A 21,169-nucleotide genomic window follows, 5' to 3' on the forward strand; every position below is an offset into this window, starting at 1 on the left:
GTGTGTGTGTGTGTGTGTGTGTGTGTGTGTGTGTGTGTGTGTGTGTGAATGGAAGAGAAATGGCAAATTTGAAGAGCTATAAATAGTTCACAGTATGATTAGAGCAACAAAAGGTATATAGTGACAGGGTTGGGAGATAAAGGTGATATTAAAGAGTCTCGATTTTATTCCAAGACAATAAAGAGTCATTTCAGGATTTTTAAAATGGGAAACATAGGATCAAATGTGTAATGTACTTCTGCAAATGTGACTCAAAGACCTGGTCTAGGTCCAAAGAAGAGCATGGTCTAGTAGAGAAATGGACATGTAAGCAGAATAAAGTATGGTAGTTCATGCAATGAATACCTAGTCAAATAAGTGGCATTTAAAGTTTGTGACAAAATAATTATAAAGTTCCTCTAGAAGAATACATAAGTACTAGAGAAGGGCAGGGAGGGAATACCCTCATATAAAAATATACACAGTATATTACTTTGCTTTCATTTCACTATGACATCCAAGGGCAAATACTTCTCTTTAGTTCCCAAAGCAAACTGACAATAAATTAATATAAAATACAATAAAAAAATTATAAATGGATAAGGATTTTAGAAGGTGATATCAAAAGCAAAGATTCTGATAATTTCATGGGAGAAAAGGGGGGATTAAATTACATTGGTAAATCTGATGGATCCAGTGCTCAGTGCACCTACCAGAGAAAATTAGAGTGGAGGTAGAAGCCATTCTTCACAACACAAACCCCTCGAGTCAAGAGGTATACAAAGTGGAAGTAACAAGAGCCTGAAAAATCAATGGAAGAAAGGGAGCTTCCCCTCCAATCCCATCAGAGACAAAACATATACCAGTTACCTTTATTAAAAAAACCTAATTCTCCATTCATAAATGCAAATAAAAAAACAAGGATTCTCAAACATATGAGACAAAGGGCAGATTAAGTACATCTCATGAAAAATAAACACTACGAGGTTGATCATTGCAAATGCAAGGCCCAGACACAAAGCCAAAATAAAGCTACTCAATGAATTGCATCCGTCCCGAATGTATCATTTGTGATTACAGATGTGCAGCTGTGGAATTACTAACATTGAGAACATTTATTGTTTAAAACGAGAAATAACTCAACTTCTAATACGATGAAAAAAAAAGATGAAAAGAATCATCTGGATTCAAGCAGAGACAATGGGTTTTCAGGTTTGATGATGATTTACCTGGCTTTCATGTTCAATGTTCTGGGTCTTGAAAGTTCATGAATTTATGAATTCATTCATTAAATAAGTATTTAAATTGAATACCTATTATGTGTCATGTTACACTTCCAGGTGGTTGGGACACATCAATGAACAAAACAGAGAAAAATTCCTGTCTAACCTTGAGGAGCTGATACTCTGGTAAGCTTCCATTTCTACGTATTTCATCTCCTGTGACCTAAGGCTTTAAAAAGCCTTACCAAAATATTGATAGTGATCTCTCATACTAGGATCACAGGTAATCTTAGTTTCTTTTTTATCCTCTCTTATGTGTTCCCAACACAAAATACATCCTTCCCCCACTGCCCCTTTCCTTTTTACTTAAAGGGGAGGAGAATTGAGCAGGGAAATCAGTCTGGCTGTCCTGGAGACAATGGATGACAGCTGCTGGGAGGCAAAGAGGAAGTACAAATAACCAAGCCAGTTACATGCAGCTGTATTAATTTAGGTGAGAAAAGTAAAAATATGAATTAAGACAGATTTAAGAACCCCAATGGCAGACAAGGGACGGATCGAGACACACTGGGGATTCTTAATCAACAGGACTCTTCCCAATAGGTATGTTGGTAAAAAAGAAACAAAGGTCAAGTATGAATCCTAGGTTTACAATTTTTACGTGTGAGAAAAGAGTCAATGCAGGTCTATTCCCTTAGTTCTTACTTATCTCTGTAACCATAGCAGTAATTCTTGGCCAAACTCTAACAAAACAACTGAACATTCACATAGTTACTGGGTAATGATACTATTCTATATGCGCAAAGCCACGGACCAAGCTAAACAAGGAGACAGCATGTTTAAAACAAACATGAATGTCCCTGATGGGCACCTGGTGTCTGACATGCATGTACACCATGGCGGGTCACATAGCAGGTGCTCGTATGATCAGCTCTTTTTGAGAACTACGGGCTGTAAGACTCAAGCAAAATTCCTTGGGTAGAGACATCTCACATGTGTCTTTGAGTTTTGCATCCAGAGAGAAAAGTACATTTTGTGTGACTCTTGCAAAGAAAGGATTACCTGGGAGCCTGTACGTGACTTATAACTGATAGATATCTTTTTCTTGCTGTCCCTGGACTGTGGCTTTTGCTGTAACAAATCTTAGCTGTGGATACAACTTTATATTAAGCTTTGTTCTTCCAGTGAACCACTGAACTAGCGGGTAGTTGTGAGATCCCAAGCCAGGAGCACTGAGTGGACAGGAAATGAAGGGTTTAGTGGGGTGGGAGAAGAAATGAATTTAGTTTCCTTGTAAAGTGTCTTGATCAGGTTCACTACCTTTAGTAGAATTCTGGGTTTTTTTTAGCAGCAAATGTTTTTCACCATTTCAGCCTCTTCAGCAGCTCAAAGTTCTCTTCAGCTTTAACTTACTCTTCTATGTTATTTCCATCAAATTTAGAAACAAAATATGAAGGAACATCCCTTACTTCAAGAATTTTTCCTGGTACATTTTGTGATCTTGTTCCAAATCTGACATAGTGGGGTCATCACTATCTTCAAAATCATTATGTTAAATTTGTTCTTCTCAAAGACCTGTACTAAGCATCTACTATGATTCAGACATTTTGCTAGGTGTTAGGGATAAAAAGATTGAGAAGATATAGCTTCCATCCTAGAATCTAGAGGACACTTACATAAACATGACAACAGATCAATTATTCTCTAGGCTTTTCTTAATGTTTCATTTCTAACAGTATTCTAGATACAGGCAATATAAAAGATTGCATCTTTAATGTCACAGTGAGATTGAAAGTATTGCACTGCAGCTGTACGATGGATCAGCCTTCTCATGAAAGCTCCTCTGCAATAACATTCAGCATCTGAATAATGAGCTATTCCATGGCTGAGGCAATGAGAAGCCAAAGGCAGCCAGAGTAATGGTAAAAGTATCACCAGAAGCTACCCCTGCTTCCTGAGGGCGAACACAGCATACGAGTGTCTGCCACTGAATAGCTTTCCTATCCTTAGGTAGGTTTGTTTCTAAACTGATCATTCACTGCAGAGTTTCAAGTATGACAGTACAGATAAGAAACAATTTCTCATTCCCTCCATGTATCACTTTGAGTTCTATTTGCCCCTGTAATGTAACAGCTCTGAAAACCTATATTTGATTTTATTCAAGTCTGCAACCTCAAAACTGCAAGCCTAAGCTTAAGCCCTAATATATACATATATCTATATACTACATATAAGCCCTAATATGTATGTCAGTTTATATTAAAATCAATATTTACTCCATTCTAAACTCATTTCTTTAAAACATGAGGTCTCTCTTTTAAATTAAAAAAAAAAAAAGAGAGATACAAATTATTTTATCATTTTGAACACAATTCAAGGACTGTAAACTAAGTATATTTAAAAGTAACGAAAAATGCATTTACAAGTGTCTCTCTGACTCTTAAAAACTGAGAGCAAACTGAGGGTTGATGGGGGTGGGAGGGAGGGGAGGGTGGGTGATAGGTATTGAGGAGGGCACCTTTTGGGATGAGCACTGGGTGTTGTATGGAAACCAATTTGACAATAAATTTCATATATTGGAAAAATAAATAAAGTGTCTCTCTTTTAGAATTTAAAGTACTTTTTTTTAATTTTTTAATTTTTTTTTAACGTTTATTTATTTTTTTGGGACAGAGAGAGACAGAGCATGAACGGGGGAGGGGCAGAGAGAGAGGGAGACACAGAATCAGAAACAGGCTCCAGGCTCTGAGCCATCAGCCCAGAGCCCGACGCGGGGCTCAAACTCACGGACCGCGAGATCGTGACCTGGCTGAAGTCGGACGCTTAACCAACTGCGCCACCCAGGCGCCCCTAAAGTACTTTTTTATAGATGTAAGCTTACAGAGTTTTACAGAAATTCTGCTGTGTACACATTTCTGACAAAGAAGCCTCAGAAGAGCCAAAGACAACTCACAGCCTGCTAACTGGAAGAGCTGTTTTCACTGACTGATGATAGTTCCAGAAAGCCTCAATATACAACACAGACAAATATAAGAGAAGTTGAGAGTAGATTTCAAGGAAAGAGAGTCAGTGCAGAAAAAAAAACTGGCCAAATCTGGAAGTTTTATGGCACAGAAGAGTAGAGACTGTGAGCAACTGAAAAAATGTAGAAAAGAGAGCTATCATATTTTGGGGGGACAACTACAATAAATGATTATTTTTATTTATTATTATAATATTATTATTATGTTTTTAGATTCTATTTTTCAAGCATCTCTACACCCAATGTGGGGCTCAAACCTACAACCCTGAGATCAAGGGCCACATGCTCCACTGACTGAACAAGCTAGGCACCCCAAATGATTATTTTAGAAACATAACCAACAAACATAAAATATTATTTGGGGTGCTGGTGCCAAGCTAAATATACCACTATTACTACTAACTAATATGATTACAATCACTGCTAAAATTTAATAAGCAGCACATGCCAGACACTTTGCAAAGCACCATAAATGGATTCAGTCCTTATAACAGTCTTAGGAGATAGATATCACCATCAACCTCATTTTATAAATGAAGAAACCAGAGACTAAAGAAGTTAAGTACTTTTCCCATTATCAAGTAGCTAGTTAATCAAAAAGCCAAAATCAGAAATCAAGTCATGTGATTACAGATGCTGAGAGGAATATGCTATACTCCTCTTCAACTGGTAGAATAACGAGCCAGTAAATTGTGGGAATATTAACAGTAAACTGTTTCCTGCATATCCTTTTAGAGAGACATTCACGAACAGAAGAACAAAAGTTATTTCACCCAAGTATAAATTTCAAATTTTTAAATGGAAGACAAGGGAGAGATGCTTATAGACACTATGGAAGTAACTTTTTCACAATATAAAACAGGCAATGGATAATATCTCTGAAGAAATGGTATAATGTTGGCTTATCCAAAACAAAACTAATCTAAAGCAAAAAGGTTGGATTTTCACACTCTATAGATTCTTTTTTAAAATTTTTTTGACGGAGAGAGCGAGTGCACACACGAGTGGGGGAGGGGCAGAGAGGGAGAGAGAGAATCCCAAGTAGGCTCCATGCTGTCAGCACAGAGCCTGACATGGGACTCAAACTCATGAACCATGAGACATATCATGACCTGAGCTGAAATCAAGAGTGGGATGCTTAACTGACTGAGGTACCCAGGTATCCCTCAAACTCTACAGATTCTAAGTAAAGCAAACTATTGACTGCAACTAACACATGCCCTGTAAGTAGTTAAAGGGAGATACAGCACAGTAAATTGACTGTGAGAATGAAGATGGAGTCAGGCTGCCTGGGAGCTAATGCTGGCTCCACTACAAATAAGGAGAGTAACTTAATCTTTGTGCCTCAATTTCTTAATCTCTATAATAAGGATAATAATATATTGTAATTATATCTACCACAAAAGAAATTCAATAGAGAGTACTAAATTAACGTTAGCAATTTTTATTGTTAAAATGAAGCACCTAAAATTGAGTACTAAGTTATTTTCAATAAATGCTCTTACGCAAAAGTTCCACACACAGCAGCACTAAATTTTATACACAATGAATATGAATGTAATCACTATATAGAGATATTTCTAAAAAGTCAGTAGGAATTTTATGTGAAATAAAATGAAACAAAACAAAACAAAATAAAATGAGTGTTATTACTATCCTTTTCCTTTTCTTCCATAAAGAAATTAAAATGAGAACACATCTAGTCTCACTTCATAGAAATTAAAAATGACAAGTAAATGGACATGATCTTTTATAAGATAAAGCTTCTAATAGAAATGTCTTACGAGGGTGCCTGAGTGGCTCAGTCGGGTGAACATCCAACTCTTGATTTCGGCTCAGGTCATGATTTCACAGTTGTGGGGTCAAACCCCGGGTGGGGCTCTGCACCAGGCATAGAGCCTACTTGAGATGCTCTCTCCCTTTCCCCCTCCCCCATTTGCACTTCCTCTCTCAAAAAAAAAAAAAAAAAGAAATATCTTACCATAATCTTACTATCCACAATAAATGTTTGATAATTCTTCTAAAACAGTATCTTCTTTAGTGTTTTTCATATTTGTATGGCAAAGCACAAGCAAGTGTAGGTACTCTTTATGGAACCTCAAAAATGATGAAGATGTCCATATGGTACCATAAGAACTAGGAAAAACTTTACTAGATTACAGAGTTGCGACACATATGCACATTCTCCAATATGAAAATCATAACCACAGAGGCGCCTGAGTGGTTCAGTGGGTTAGGCATCCAATTCTTGATTTCGGCTCAGGTCATGATCCCAGGGTTGTGGGATGGAGCCCCATGTCAGGCTCTGTGCTGACAGTGCAGAGCCTGTTTAGGATTATCCCTCTCCCTCTCCCTCTCTCTCTGCTCCACCCCTGCTCTCTCTCTCCCTCTCTCTCTCAAAATAAATAAATGAACTTAAAAAAAAAAGAAAATCATAACCACAAACCTAGATCTATGAAAAATCTAAGCAAGATCAATGTAATTTTTTCATTAACATTAATTTGGCGCTTGTTAATAATAATAGTAGGTAACTTTCAAATACCTATTATGTGCCAAGCAATGTGCCAAAGAGATATTTATACGTATATCTCACTTCTAACTGGTAAGTGAGACAGTACAGATTCAAACCAATCCTGACTCAAACCTTATACTCTTAACCACAACACTATACTTCTACATTATGCAATCATATCTAAAAACTTAAACATCTTAATTATACTTAAGATGTTTATATATATTTTATGCTAACAAGGAAGAATTAACATTAATCAGTTTTAAGAACAGAACATAAGTATCAATGGGAGGACCACTTAAGAAATTGGGCATTAAATGTATGCATGGTGATTAGAGTTAATAATATTGTATTTATATACTTGAAGGTTGCTAAGAGCATAGCTCTTAAATATTCTCACCACTAAAAAAAAAAGAAAAAAAAGAAATGGTAATTATGTGATGCAATTGAAGGGTTAGCTAATGCTATGGTGATAATCATACTAATACATAAAAATATCAATGCAACACAATGTGTATCTTAAACTAATACAATGCTATGTGTCAATTATATCTCAATAAAGCTGGGGGGAAAAGAGAATTACTGAGAAGCTCCTATTAGTGATTTACTCTGAAAATTACTCCTAAGTTCCAAATGTAAGGTGCTTTTAAGTACACAGCTAAAGATATCTAGTTCTACAAGCTGTAGTTCAAATAAAGGCCTTCTTACTATGACATAAGCCAGTCATAAAAATCAATCCTTGATTGATTAACCTAACTCCTCAGAAGTAGGAGATACTCTACTTATTTTAATTTTGAGGCACAAAGGTTAATGCTATAAAAAATGATACCCCCCGGGCGCCTGGGTGGCTCAGTCGGTTAAACGTCTGACTTCAGGTCAGGTCACGATCTCACGGTCCGTGAGTTCGAGCCCTGCGTCGGGCTCTGGGCTGACCGCTCAGAGCCTGGAGCCTGCTTCTGATTCTGTGTCTCCCTCTCTCTCTGCCCCTCCCCCATTCATGCTCGGTCTCTGTCTCAAAAATAAATAAACGTTAAAAAAAATTAAAAAAAAAAAAAAGATACCCCTTAGTCTTTAGTCTGATTGATATTTGCTAAAGGAAACATAACTGAAATATTCAGTTTTGTAGAGTCTTCTAACAATTACTACGCTTATGTCAATAATTTCTAATTTTGTATTACTATTTTGGTTTAATTTTTTTTTTTTATTTGAGAGAGAGAGAGAAAGGAAGAGAAATCATGTGCGGGCACGAATGGGGGAGATGGGCAGAGGAAGAGAGAGAATCTTAAGCAGGCTCCACGCTAGGTGCAGAGCTCAATGGGGAGCACTATCCCATGACCCTGGGATCATGACCTGAGCCAATATCAAGAGTTGGACGCTCAACGGACCAAACCACCCAGGCACCCCTCTAATTCTGTATTATTATAATTAGCATATTTATAGCTATAACTGGAAAGACAGGAAATTATATAAAAGTAATTCCCATCAACGAGAACTGTGAAGAGATTATTCATAGTTTAAACATGTCTGGCTCAATATAACCTAAAATCCTATTATTTTGGAATGAATTTTTACTAAAAGACAAACGTCTTGAGTCTGCATTAGACAGCTATTAAAGACAAGAAGACCTGTTAATCATCATGTTTAAAAATAATCTTAAATCAAGCCTCAAAATACATCTACCTTATGATATCCATTGCCTGGTAAAGTATTTCAGATTGATCAACTCCAAGAACCTTCTTTGCCCCAGCTTTAGCTGCAAACATAGAGAGAATTCCAGTTCCACAACCAACATCCAAAACTACCTGGTAAAATAAAAAAAAAAAAAAGGTATTATTGAAAAGGTCTAATATTTTAAGTTCTAATCACATATTATGATGTTTCTGGCAAGTAATTGATCACAATATTTTTTTGAAAATTTTAAAATGTTTTTTATGTATTTTTGAGAGACAGAGAGACAGAGAGCAAGCAGGAGAGGGGCAGAGGGCCAGGGAGACAGAATCCAAAACAGGCTTCAGGCTCTGAGCTGTCAGCAAAGAGCCCAACAAGGGGCTCGAACTCGTGAACTGTGAGATCATGACCTGAGCCGAAGCTTAACTGACTGAGCCACTCAGACACCCCCATTGATCACAATATTTTAAAATTTTACTGATCAATTATGGTAGTGATTTCTATTTGAAGAAGCTGAGGATATCACTACAATGAGTTGTTTTAAATTCTTCTTCTTCTTTTTTTAAACATAAGCTCTATGCCCAGCATGGGGCTTGAACTTATGACCCCAAGATCAAGAATCCTATGCTTTACCGACTGAGCTGGCCAGGTACATACACCAAGTTGTTTGCACCTCAACTTGTTTTAAATTTCTAACAGTCTTTTTGGCCATACTGGCCGTATTTTGCTACAATCAGATGCAACAATGTAAATTAAGAGATTTTTACACAAAATAAGCAATTTCTACAGACTTAACAGGGAAGTATTCTCTATTTTTTTTTTACAAACTTTTTTTTACATTTATTTATTTTTGAGAGACAGAGAGAGACAGAGCACAAGTGGGAGGGGGGCAGAGAGAGAATGAGACACAGAATCTGAAGCAGGCTCCAGGCTCTGAGCTGTCAGCACACAGCCCAATGTGGGGCTCGCTCACAAACTGTGAGATCATGACCTGACTTGAAGTCGGTCGCTTAACCGACTGAGCTACCCAGGTGTGCCATAATATTCTCTATTTTAAATTTCCCCATTGCATGCATGCTCTAATTTAGGCTTAGTAGTTCTAAACTGTAGCAGAAATAAATTTCTCCAAGTTTGAAAGACAAAAATTAAGTTTAGCAGGAGAGCATCATCCAATACAACTAAAAAATGCTTATAAAAGAATCCTAGATGTAGAATATTGCCATATCCCCTCCATTTCCAAAATTAAATATTCAACTCACTTAAATAATACAGGTACAATAAAAACAAACTGGCTTCTAGAATTCAGCCATTTAAGAATATAAGTTTTTAAAAATAATACTCATTATCAATGGTGAAGATAAAAAGAATCAAAGGTTTTTTTTTTTTTTATTTTTTTTCAACGTTTATTTATTTTTGGGACAGAGAGAGACAGAGCATGAACGGGGGAGGGGCAGAGAGAGAGGGAGACACAGAATCGGAAACAGGCTCCAGGCTCCGAGCCATCAGCCCAGAGCCTGACGCGGGGCTCGAACTCACGGACCGCGAGATCGTGACCTGGCTGAAGTCGGACGCCTAACCGACTGCGCCACCCAGGCACCCCAAAAGAATCAAAGTTTAAGATGATTGGGGACAGGTAAAAAGCAATTATTTCCAAATCAAGAATTGCATGCTATTTCTAATATAGTATAGTGAAACCTGCTCCATTCAAAGTAAAAAACAAAAACAAATTACTGAGGAAACATATTAAGCAAAATAGTCAGAGATACAGTATTTTCTGTGAAATGACTGCAATCTGCACTGCCTTAAATCTTTCAATATCAATGGCCTAAACTCCTATGTACTTGTCTCAAAAAATGAAATTGTTTCAGTATTCTCCTATAAATATTTGCTGAACATCACTAAGTGCAATCATGATCACAGTGATAGGGTACAGCAACAAACAAGACCAAGTTTCTGTCTTAATGGAGCTACAGACAATGAATAAATAAATACAAAATAAGGTTAGCCAGTAGTGTTATAAAGAAAAATCAAGCCCCGGAATAGAAGTTAGAGCAGAGAAGAGGGGATACATACTTTAAGCATTTAAAATAGGTCTGTGAATACACCTCTGATATATGTGGGCTGAGAACTGAATGAAATAAAGGAATATGCCATGTAGAGATCTGGAGGAGTTTCTTCTAAGCAATGGAGGACATTAACAGCAAAACCTAAGATTCCAGGCAAAGCAAGAAGACCAATGTGGCTGAGCTGGGTGAGAAAAGGTTGCTCGATAGTGAGGTAAAGGTTAAGCAGAGGCCAGATCACACAGAACCTTTGGATTTTATTCTGAGTAATGGGAAGCTACTATAAGAACAACAGAACTAGAATTAAAAATCTATCAAACTGTTCAACATTACTTTATTCTTCAGCTTGGTAATATAGGCCACATAGTTTACCATCAAAAACTGTACTTCTTATTTATCCTTCAAGAGAATTTTCGTGTAAAGATGATGTAAGACATTTTTTCCGTCCCTTTTTTACATAAACAGAAGCATATTATGCCACTGCACTTGCTACACACTGCTTTCTGTATTTAGCAATGTAATGTAGGGATCTTTCCGTATCAGTTTACAGAACTTCTTTCTCTCGTATGGTTGTAAAGGATTCAGTATTATGGCTATACCATAATCTATTGATTTAGTTCTCTACTGATAGACATTTAGGTAGTTTTGAAATTTTACTATGACAATCATTACTGTAAATATAGCTTTATATCTAACCCCATTCACACATGAGTAAATCTACAGAATACATTTCTAGAAGTGAAAATACTGTGTCAAGAGAGAATATGCATATTTATAATTGTGCCAGACATGACCAAACTACCTTCCATAGGGCAGTTCTGCTCATGAGGGCCCTAACCAGCAATGTTTAAATGTTGATATCCTTACAGGTGAGACTAGCCTATGGACCATATAGTCAAACTTTTGGCTTTTTGCCAATTTTGCAAGTACAAAATTATGATACACTGGCATAGTTATAACATGCATTTCCACTATCATGAGGTTTAGCATCATTCCTTATGTTGTAGAGCCATCTGTAGTTCTTTTTATGTAAAGTGTCTACTTATATTCTTTATTTTTCCAGTGAGCTGTCTTTTTCTTATGAAATTTTGAATCAAAATTTTCTTATCAAATAACAGTTCTTTGTAAGTGAAGAAGATGACACCTCTATAATATAACCTGCAAAGTTTCTCTCAGCATATATTTTTGTGTTTCGATTCTGCTTATAGTGATTTTGGCTATGCAGAAATTCTTTACTTACAGTGAAACTCATTAATCATTTCTTTTATGGCTTCCTGCTGGATTTTGATTATAATTAGACTGACCTTCCCCATATTCTCTCCTATTTCATTCTATTTTATCCTCATACATTCTCTTCTAGTACATTTATGGTTTCATTAACATACTTTTTTTTTTAGTTTATTTAGTTTTGAGGATGGTATTAGAAGGATCTTTTTTTTTTTTTTGTACATGAATGTTCATTAACAACTTTATTTTTAAAACCCAAAAACTAAAACAAAATCTTAAATTTTCATCAACAAGTGAATGGATTAAAAAATGATTATATATGTACACAAGGGCATACAATCTTTTTCTGTAAAGAGACAAATAAAACATATTATCAGTGTTCTGGGCCATATAGTCTCTACTCAGTTCTGCTGTTGTAGCATGAAAGTGACTATAAACAATAATATAAGCAGACAGGGATGATCAGATTTGGCCAACAACAAGCTGAAGTTGGCCAACTGAATTGCCAAGGCTGGATGTATATACAATGAACTGTTACTCAGCAATAAAAAGAAACACACTATTGATGCATGTAATAACATGGATTAATCTTAATTATGCTGAATAAAAAAGAAAACATACTATATAATTTCATTTATAAAATCCTACACTTCGTAAACCAATCTATAGTGACATAAGGTTTATCAATGGTAATTGTAGCTTGGTTAAAAAAATTACTTAGATATGGTTCCTTCAGTTCTTTCAACATATTTATAATTTTTGATTTAAAGTCTTTGGTAAACCCAACATCTGGGACAGTTTTTTTAAAAATATAATTTATTGTCAAACTGGCTTACATACAACACCCAGTGCTCATCCTAACAATTGCCCTCATCAATGCCCATCACCCACTTTCCCCTCTCCCCCACCCCCCATCAACCCTGTTTGTTCTCTGTATTTAAGTCTCTTATGGTTTGCCTCCTTCCCTCTCTGTAACTATTGTTTTTTCCCCTTCCCTTCCCCCATGGTCTTGTTAAGTTTCTCAAGATCCACATATGAGTAAAAACACATGGTATCTGTCTTTCTCTGACTTATTTCTTTTAGCATGACACCCTCCAATTCCATCCACATTGCTGCAAATGGCATGACTTTCTTCTTTCTCATTGCCAAGTAGTATTCCATTGTATATATAAACCCCATCTTTACCCATTCGTCAGTTGATGGAGGCTCTTCCACAATTTAGGCTCTTTCCACAATTTGGCTATTGTTGAAAGTGCTGCTATAAACACTGAAGTACAAGTGCCCCTATGCATCAGCACTCCTGTATCCCCTGGGTAAATTCCTAGCAGTGCTATTGCTGGGTCATACGGTAGATCTACTTTTAATTTTTTGAGGAATCTCCACACTGTTTTCCAGAGCGGCTGCACTAGTTTGCATTCCCACCAACAGCGCAAGAGGATTCCCATTTCTCCACATCCTAGAAGTGAGGATTTGGGGGAGGTAATTAGGTCATCAGGGCAAAGCCCTCGTGAAAGGAATTAGTACCCTCATAAAAGGGGCCCAGAAGATTCCTCTCTGGAGGAAGGCATGTCTATGCCTATGGTGAACTACAACACAAACCTTCACCACAATCAGTTAGTGCCATGATTCTGGATTTCCCAGACTTTTAACTGTGAAAAATCAATTTAAAAATTTTTAATTATAAGTCACTAAGTTCATGGTATTTTTGTTGTAGCAACCCAAATGCACAGGGATCTTGAACATTAAGTAAAATTTCTGTACATACTTTGGTCTACTTTTGGATTTTTATTTTGCTCCATTAATTTATATAATCATGTGCCAGTAACTATTGTAATTACAGAAGCTTTACAGAATGTTTTAGTATCTAAAAAGGTTGGTCCAGTCTCTAGTCCATGCTCACTGCAAAATTTTTTTCACAATGTTTCTGGAAAACTTTGTATATTTATTTTTTCGTAAGAACAAGAGAATCAACTTATCTAGGCTTTTTAAAAAGTCTTAGTATTTTTATGGATTGAACTAAAGTTATAAGTTGATACAGGGAAAATGGATAATTTTGAGTTTTCCTATTTAAGAAGATGGTAAAATTTTCAATTTGTTTAAATCATCTATAATATTCTTCAGGTTTAAAAAAGAAAATTCTTTTTTCATGTAAGTTCTACACGTTATTTAAGTTTGTTCCTATGCGTTTTATCTTCTATATTGTTTACTATTGTAAGTGAAGTCCTTCAATCCATTATGTCTTGAAAATATAATTTACAGAACTGACTGCAGAAGAGAGAAAATCTAGTAAACAGCCTGATTTCTATTGAAGAAATAAAGTTGTTGAAAGGCTACCACTGTGTCTCCTATCCTGTGCCCCTCCAAGAAGGACAAGGCCCAGATGCTTTCATACGGACAATTTGTTTCCTGCACATGGTGGCCTGTCTGAGAGAGTCAACATATTTTAAGGTAAGTACTTTTACATACAAAAAAAGTTAAGAATTTTAAGACAGAAACTATGTATCATTGCAAACAAAAAGGAAACATTTTGTTATGTTACCAATAAAATGTGTTAACCATATCAGCAAGAAAATATTGTAATAGATAGTATGTATGCTTAGAGTATGGTTATGTTACATTATTCTGAAATATTATATGGCTAAAATAAAAATGGAAAAATATATACAACACAATCGTAAGTGATAAGTTTCCAGAAACTTTCACTGAAATAAGATATCTGCAAAATTAAAAAATTAAAACTAAATGGTCAGTGTGGAATTTAGAGATCTGATACTATAATATTTGGCAAAGGTGACTGGGAATATCAGCACTCACATACTATTTATGGAAAGACAAGCTAGCAGCACTAACTCCATCCAAGGTATAAATTACCTTTTTTTAAAAAGTAATTTATTTATTTATTTTGAGAGAGAGACCACACAAGTGGGGGAGGGGCAGAGAGAGAGAGGAAGAGAGAAAATCCCAATAGGCCCCACTGCACACTGAGCCTGACACAGGGCTCATCCTCAGGGCTGTGAGATCATGACCTGAGCCAAAATCAAGAGTCAGATGTTTAATTGACTGAACCACCCATGCACTCAATTAATTACTTTTTTGACCCAGGAAGTCCACTGTTAGGATTTTACCTTATTACTGGACTCTCACATGTATTTAAAACATTTTATATTTTTATATGCATTGTTTCTAATATTAAAAATTAAAACTTACAGACATTCTTACATTGGACAAATGAGCCATTAAAAGAATGATAAGGAATCATCTCTAAGAAAAATTGCTGAGAAAGAAAGCTAATAGAGAAGAATATATGTCATATACTTCAATTAGAGTATGTGTTCTTTTGTAACATGTACATATATACATACACACACATATATATAATTTATATACATATGCATATATATAAAAGTCTTATTCAGTCCTCATCTTGCACATGAGGAAAGTGAGAGAGCTTTAGAGAGAGAAGGTAATAGGTCCCAGATAATATAGCTGGTAATTTGTAAAGCTGGCATGCAAACAAAGGTCAATCTGCTTCTAAAGCTTATATTTAAAATATACTTTTAATTACACATTAATGATATGTTACATCTAGCTCAAAATTAGGTAATTAGGTAAGAAACTAAAACTTAACAGAATCAAAGGAAGGCAGAAATGATAAACCAGCATTATTTTATAAAATAATGAAGTAATTTGAGTCACTTCTTCTAAAAAAAAAAAAAAGAAAAGAAAGGAAGAAAGAAAAAAGAAAAAAAGTGACTCTATTTAACTGTGGATAATAACCAAAAGCATAGAGAAGGCACCTAACTGTGAATTTCTTCAATGTACTGCAAATAGAAATTAATTATGAGTGGGTGATAACACGGTTAAATGCCACCCAAAGTTAAATTAAATCTGAGAAACCATATGGCCTCCACAGGAGCTTTGTGAATCGAAACCATATTCAGAAAGAAATGAAGGAGGGGCAGTGCCTGGGTGGCTCAGTCGGTTGAGCTTCCAACTCTTGATTTTGGCTCCGGTGGATCACAATTTCACGCTTGGCTGGATCGAGCCCCGCAGTCGGGCTCTGCACTGACAGTGCAAAGCCTGCTTGGGATTTTCTCTCCATCCCCCTCTCTCTGCTCCTCCCCTGCTCGTGTGCACACACACACTTTCTCTCTCAAAATAAATAAACTTAAAAAAAAAAAAAAAGAAACCAAGGAAAGGAAGCAGGAAGCGAGGGATGGAGGAAGAAGAGAAGGAAAGGCAGAAGAAACAGTTTTAAATATTAGTACTTTTTTGAAAAATAAATCTCTACTATGCACTACATAATATAATATAGAAGCTAGTGTATGAAGTTTGACTACCTGATGAGGAATAAAAGCAAATAAAAACAATGATAATAAAACTCAGGAAAACAAGTCATTTCATAAATTTTTAAAAAGAATTAAATAATTTTCTGTCATGGCACACAGAAATCATATAACCTATATATAAAAGATAACGTGAATTAAAGCATAACTAATGCATCTCACCCTAATTACTCATTCTAACATAATGATGTTTTAAGTGTAGTGGCACAGGGTTAAAGGCACTCAACAAGGAGTAAGTTGTTTTTGTTTTAGTTGCCTGTGTTAGGGCAAGTCAATTAACCTACTAACCTCAAATACCTACATGTGCAAAAGAAGATAAATATTTGCTCTGCCCAGTTACAAGTTACTGTATACTAATAATGAGACAACATGTTTGAAAGCAATCTATAAATTATCAAGTGCTATATAAATATATGGTAGTATATTTTCTAATTCTGTAGCCATAGCATAATACAGTATCCCACATCATCTAAAAATATGAAAGCTCTAGATTATTTAATATTAATAATTACAGAAGATTAAGCCCTGAAAGTGTTTTACGGAATTAAAAATTGATAGGTATAATATTTTACATTATAATACATGTTTGAGAAGTCGTAAGTGCCAAGCAAAACTAATAACACATAGATAACTTACATGAAAGCATTTTAGACAAGTGCTAAGGAAAAGTGCTCCCAACTTATTTATTAGCTGTTTCCTGACTTTGGCAGAGTTAATGTCTTCAGTAAAAGCAGTAAGTAAAATGCGTCAAGAGCCCAACGCAGGGCTCGGGGCTTGAAATCACAAACCATGAGATCATGACCTGAGCCAAGATCAACTGTCAGATACTTAACTGACTGAGCCACCCAGACACCCCCTATATGTAACATTTCTATAATACTGTTGCAAATAAAAAACTAGAAGCAGAAAGTAACTATGTATATAAATTGATAAATCTAGTGAGATGTATTCTATATACACAGAAATATTCAGAATTATTTAATTTCTCAATGATTAATCTTCTGATTACAAATATTTGTGGTTTCTCGGGGTGCCTGGGTGACTCAGTCGATTAAGCGTCCAACTTTGGCTCAGGTCGTGATCTTGCGGTCTGTGAGTTTGAGTCCTGTGTCAGGCTCTGTGCTGACAGCTCATAACCTGGAGCCGTCTTCAGATTCTGTGTCTCCCTCTCTCTCTGCCCCTCCCCCACTCACGCTCGCATGCTCTCTCTCTCTCTCTCTCAAAAATAAACATTAAAAAAAAATTTTTTTTTAAATTTGTGCCTTTTCAGTATATTCTTACATATTATAGGACAAAAGTCTATTCAGAAGCATACTGAAAAAGAAACTTCAACTTAATTTTACTTAATGAATTCATATTGTATTCATATCAAAAAGTATTAAGAACAGATGGCTCAAAGACCATGATTTTACAATTTAAAAAAATCATAAAAGTTTTGAACCAGAGGGGTTAAAATGATTTCATTTTACAGATGAGGCCTAAAGAGATCCACTGCTTGTCTAAAATTATTATATATCTGGTTCCTGAGAAGCCAAGCAGGATTAAAAATGCCCAGACCAGTACATGCTTAATTTCTCCACAACATATTAATGAAAAAATAAAATAAAAATCTGGACATAATCTAACTATAAAGTGAAAATTTTAATGGTAATATATTTGTTTCGCTGGAAACAAAGTGGGTTTTTAGACATGTAAGATAAAATGTTCCAGCACTTGGGTATAAATGTAAGAGCCAACTATAAAAAAATTCTTAGTCTCTGCTGTAATAACATATAAAAAGCATACAAAAAAGCTGAATACAAAGAACTGATAAAAACTAAGATTTTAAAAATGAAATCACCTATTTATCTATAGAGGGGATCAGCAAATACAAAGAAACACATACCATGATAAACCTCTCATGTTAGGTAATGCTTTGTTGGCCAAGAGAGCAGAGTACCATATAAATTTCAGCTGTCGGGGCACCTGGGTAGCTCAGTCGGTTAAGCCTCCAACTTCCGCTCAGGTCATGATCTCGCAGTTTGTGGGTTTGAGCCCCATGTCAGGGGCTGTGCTGACAGCTGTCTGTGCTGACAGCTCAGAGCCTGAAGCCTGCTTCAGATTCTGTGTTTCCCTCTCTCTCTTCCCCTCCCCAGTTCATGCTCTATCTCCAAAATAAACATTAAAATTAAAAAAAACAACAACAACAAATTTCAGTTAACTCAGCAAAGTCATAAGTGAAACACTGCTCTTGGGAAATAGATAACGGAAAATGAAAAGCCTATCCATATTATATTCCAAAGAATATAAGAATCAAGAAAAGAAATTTTTCAAAATATAAAAACTGTTAGTCATTGCTACAATATCATGTGAAGCTTATGAAAGAGCTTGGAGAAGTACCTTCTAAAGTGAAGGTGAAGAAGGAATTATGAAAAGCTGACATGTTATCAATATACATGTTCTTGATGTGGAAAGAGTGGAGGAAATTCCCAAAGATATACATGCGGCAGAGATGATATCTGACTCAATTAGTGGACTAATTTCCAACAAGGAAGAACAGAAAACCTGAACTTTTAGGTCAACATGCCATCGTAGAAAGGGAGGGAAGGAGGAGGTGAAGTGAAGAAGAAAAAATGAACACAATTCACAGGGAGGAAAAATAAATGACACAAATTTCAAACAGACACACACTGTGAAATTTCATCTTTGACATAACCTGAAAGAGTATTAAGACCAATGGTAAGATATAACGTGTCTCATAAAGGAGTAAATGAGATCTGAAAAGAAAGCACGTAAGTCCTACCTTACAATATTTGCCCCTACTTATTAATAATAACTTCCTAAAATTATTATTTTTTTAACTAATTAACACAAACTAGAGTAATCATTAAAAGTACGCTTTGGTATGGGGCTCATCTGATACATTGGAAATTCATAGGCATCATAGTAAATCAAAAATATGGTTTCAGCAACAGAATCTGGATAAGCAAAGTTTAACTAAAACCACATCACTGTAATTAATGAATTTCAATTTAAAAAATCAGTATACTGAATGACAGCACCGATGAGCATGCCTGCTATCAGTATCCTGCACCACAGAGCAGCATCGTAAGTCTTCCATGAAATAAAGCCAGAGTGCGCTGAAGCAACTGCTATCACAACGATGACCCAAGAGGGGACTTCTACTACCCAAGATCCACATGAAATGTGGCTACAATTCTGTAACCTGTGCTACTCACCTTGTCTTTGAAGATATGTGGATTTTGGTATATAAAATCTCGGTAACTTTCTGTTCGCACTTTGTCCTAGAGGGGAGAGAAAAACATTCTGTTTACAGGATAGACTAAAAATATAAAACGTTTTAGGAAGCTATTTGTTATTTTATCACAAATTGCTAATTTCCAAAGTTATTTTTTGCTTGGAAAGCCAAGCTTAATTTTTTTGTCCTAAAAGAAAACAATAAAAAAACAGAAATACCAACAACACCCAAAGAACATGTTTCAGAAAATCACTAAAAGTCAAACAGGATCGAAGTTCTTAAAAGATGTATACATTTTTTGTCTTGACATGCATTGTCATTATAAGACTTCAACTAATAATTAAAGCTAATAGAAGATGAACATGATGTCTTGCTCCTTTCAATAGAGGCCGACTCCTTGTAGTAGAGGGACACTGCTATGTTAAATGTTAAAATGCTGTATCAAAACATGGGAGAAAAATATCCGACACAGATAAATGTAAAACTTACAGTTACATACAAAAAATGAATTTACACTGAGTATGGTTATTCTAAGAAAGTCTACCGATCAGCACCTATCTGATTTATAATCCTGTTTTCTTTATAGAAATGTCTGTTGTAGGAAACGATGCTTAAAAGCCTGTAATCCTGAAGATAAATCATTGGAGCCCTGCAGCCCACATTTATGAGCCTTCTCCACTGTGAAGTCTCACATGACCTGTACCTAAGACAGGCATCGAATGTGACCATTTAGTTTCGCTCATGAAAAGAGCAGATTCCCTTTTAAATTACTTCAGTTGAGACCTACAAAGACAGCGAATTAAGCAGGAAGGGGCTCTGCTGCCAAGTAAATAAAATGAGCACAATAAAAAGAGGTCAGCAATTCCAGTTTGGGGTTTCACACCAGGTAAAAAGAAATGTTACACCAAGTGCTACAATATCAAAATTTTGGCAATACATATACTTCAAAAAACATTTTTAAGCCAATACCGGGAAGTTTTTTACTAAAAAAATATAAAGAAGTTCTCAGATTAAAAGCCATGTAGTTTTTACTTAATTACAGGATATAAAAATGGGGAGGTGCACAATTAAAATTCTGTGTTTTCTGTTGGAATTCTAATTGCTTCACAAACAGAAATTTTAAATCAGGTTTATTAAACCTTTCCCTGAAGTTATTTTAAGAATTACTGAGAGAATCTAATGTTTAAATAAACTCACACATGTTAAATAATGAAAAGTCTCTTTAACAAAAATATACCATTCCATACATTTTTGGGTCATTTTTATACTCTCCATACACTACAAGCGGTGATTTCCTGCTGCGTGAACATCAGCCCATCAGCTCTCGCCAATCACACCGCCTCACCACTACTCCAACTTCATCACTCGCACCCCAACTCCTGTCCTAAATCCGTGCACCACTGCTCCCGCAACTGCAGTCCTTCGTCTCCTCCATGCCGGGCTCATCCTACAGATTCATGTGCTTTTGTTCACATGCTCACCCTGCTGCAATAAAATTCAAAGTATACCAAACACGGTGCCTTGGACATAGCAGAGCTTCAATTTAATAACTGAAAAAAAAAATCCAGTGAACATGAAAATGCAAGAAATAAAAGACTAGCACTCCTAACCACTTCTAAGAATGTATTCTCAGAAAAGACTAACACTTCAATACAGAATAATGCAATAAATAGAAATTTTAAAAATTACTGTTTTCAACAACCTATTAAAACCAAGAAACACACAAGAAAAATAGAATTACTAAGAAGCAAAACAATCTTTTAAGACTAGTCAAGTCCCATGGAATTATTCCTACAAATATAAAAAAATATATATTAAAAATGAAACTACAGAAGAGTTATATAGCATAAATTTCATGTACATATAAACAGCAGTGTGTTTCAAATGGATA

At 35.6% G+C, this 21,169-nt stretch overlaps 1 protein-coding gene across 1 annotated transcript in view; it reads right to left on the minus strand.

Annotated features, from left to right (window-relative positions):
- Nucleotides 1-21,169, minus strand: part of PRMT3 (protein arginine methyltransferase 3) — a 146,587-nt gene that overhangs the window by 109,491 nt on the left and 15,927 nt on the right. Inside the window, exons 8-9 of the mRNA XM_040495627.1 lie at nt 19,259-19,324; nt 8,417-8,538 (exon numbers count right to left, since the gene is read on the minus strand). Of these exons, the coding sequence (XP_040351561.1) occupies nt 8,417-8,538; nt 19,259-19,324 (188 nt within the window). The remainder of the gene's footprint in view (nt 1-8,416; nt 8,539-19,258; nt 19,325-21,169) is intronic.

This window comes from Herpailurus yagouaroundi, unplaced genomic scaffold, assembly GCF_014898765.1.
Source record: "Herpailurus yagouaroundi ecotype Mexico unplaced genomic scaffold, PumYag 187, whole genome shotgun sequence".
NCBI lineage: Eukaryota > Metazoa > Chordata > Mammalia > Carnivora > Felidae > Herpailurus > Herpailurus yagouaroundi.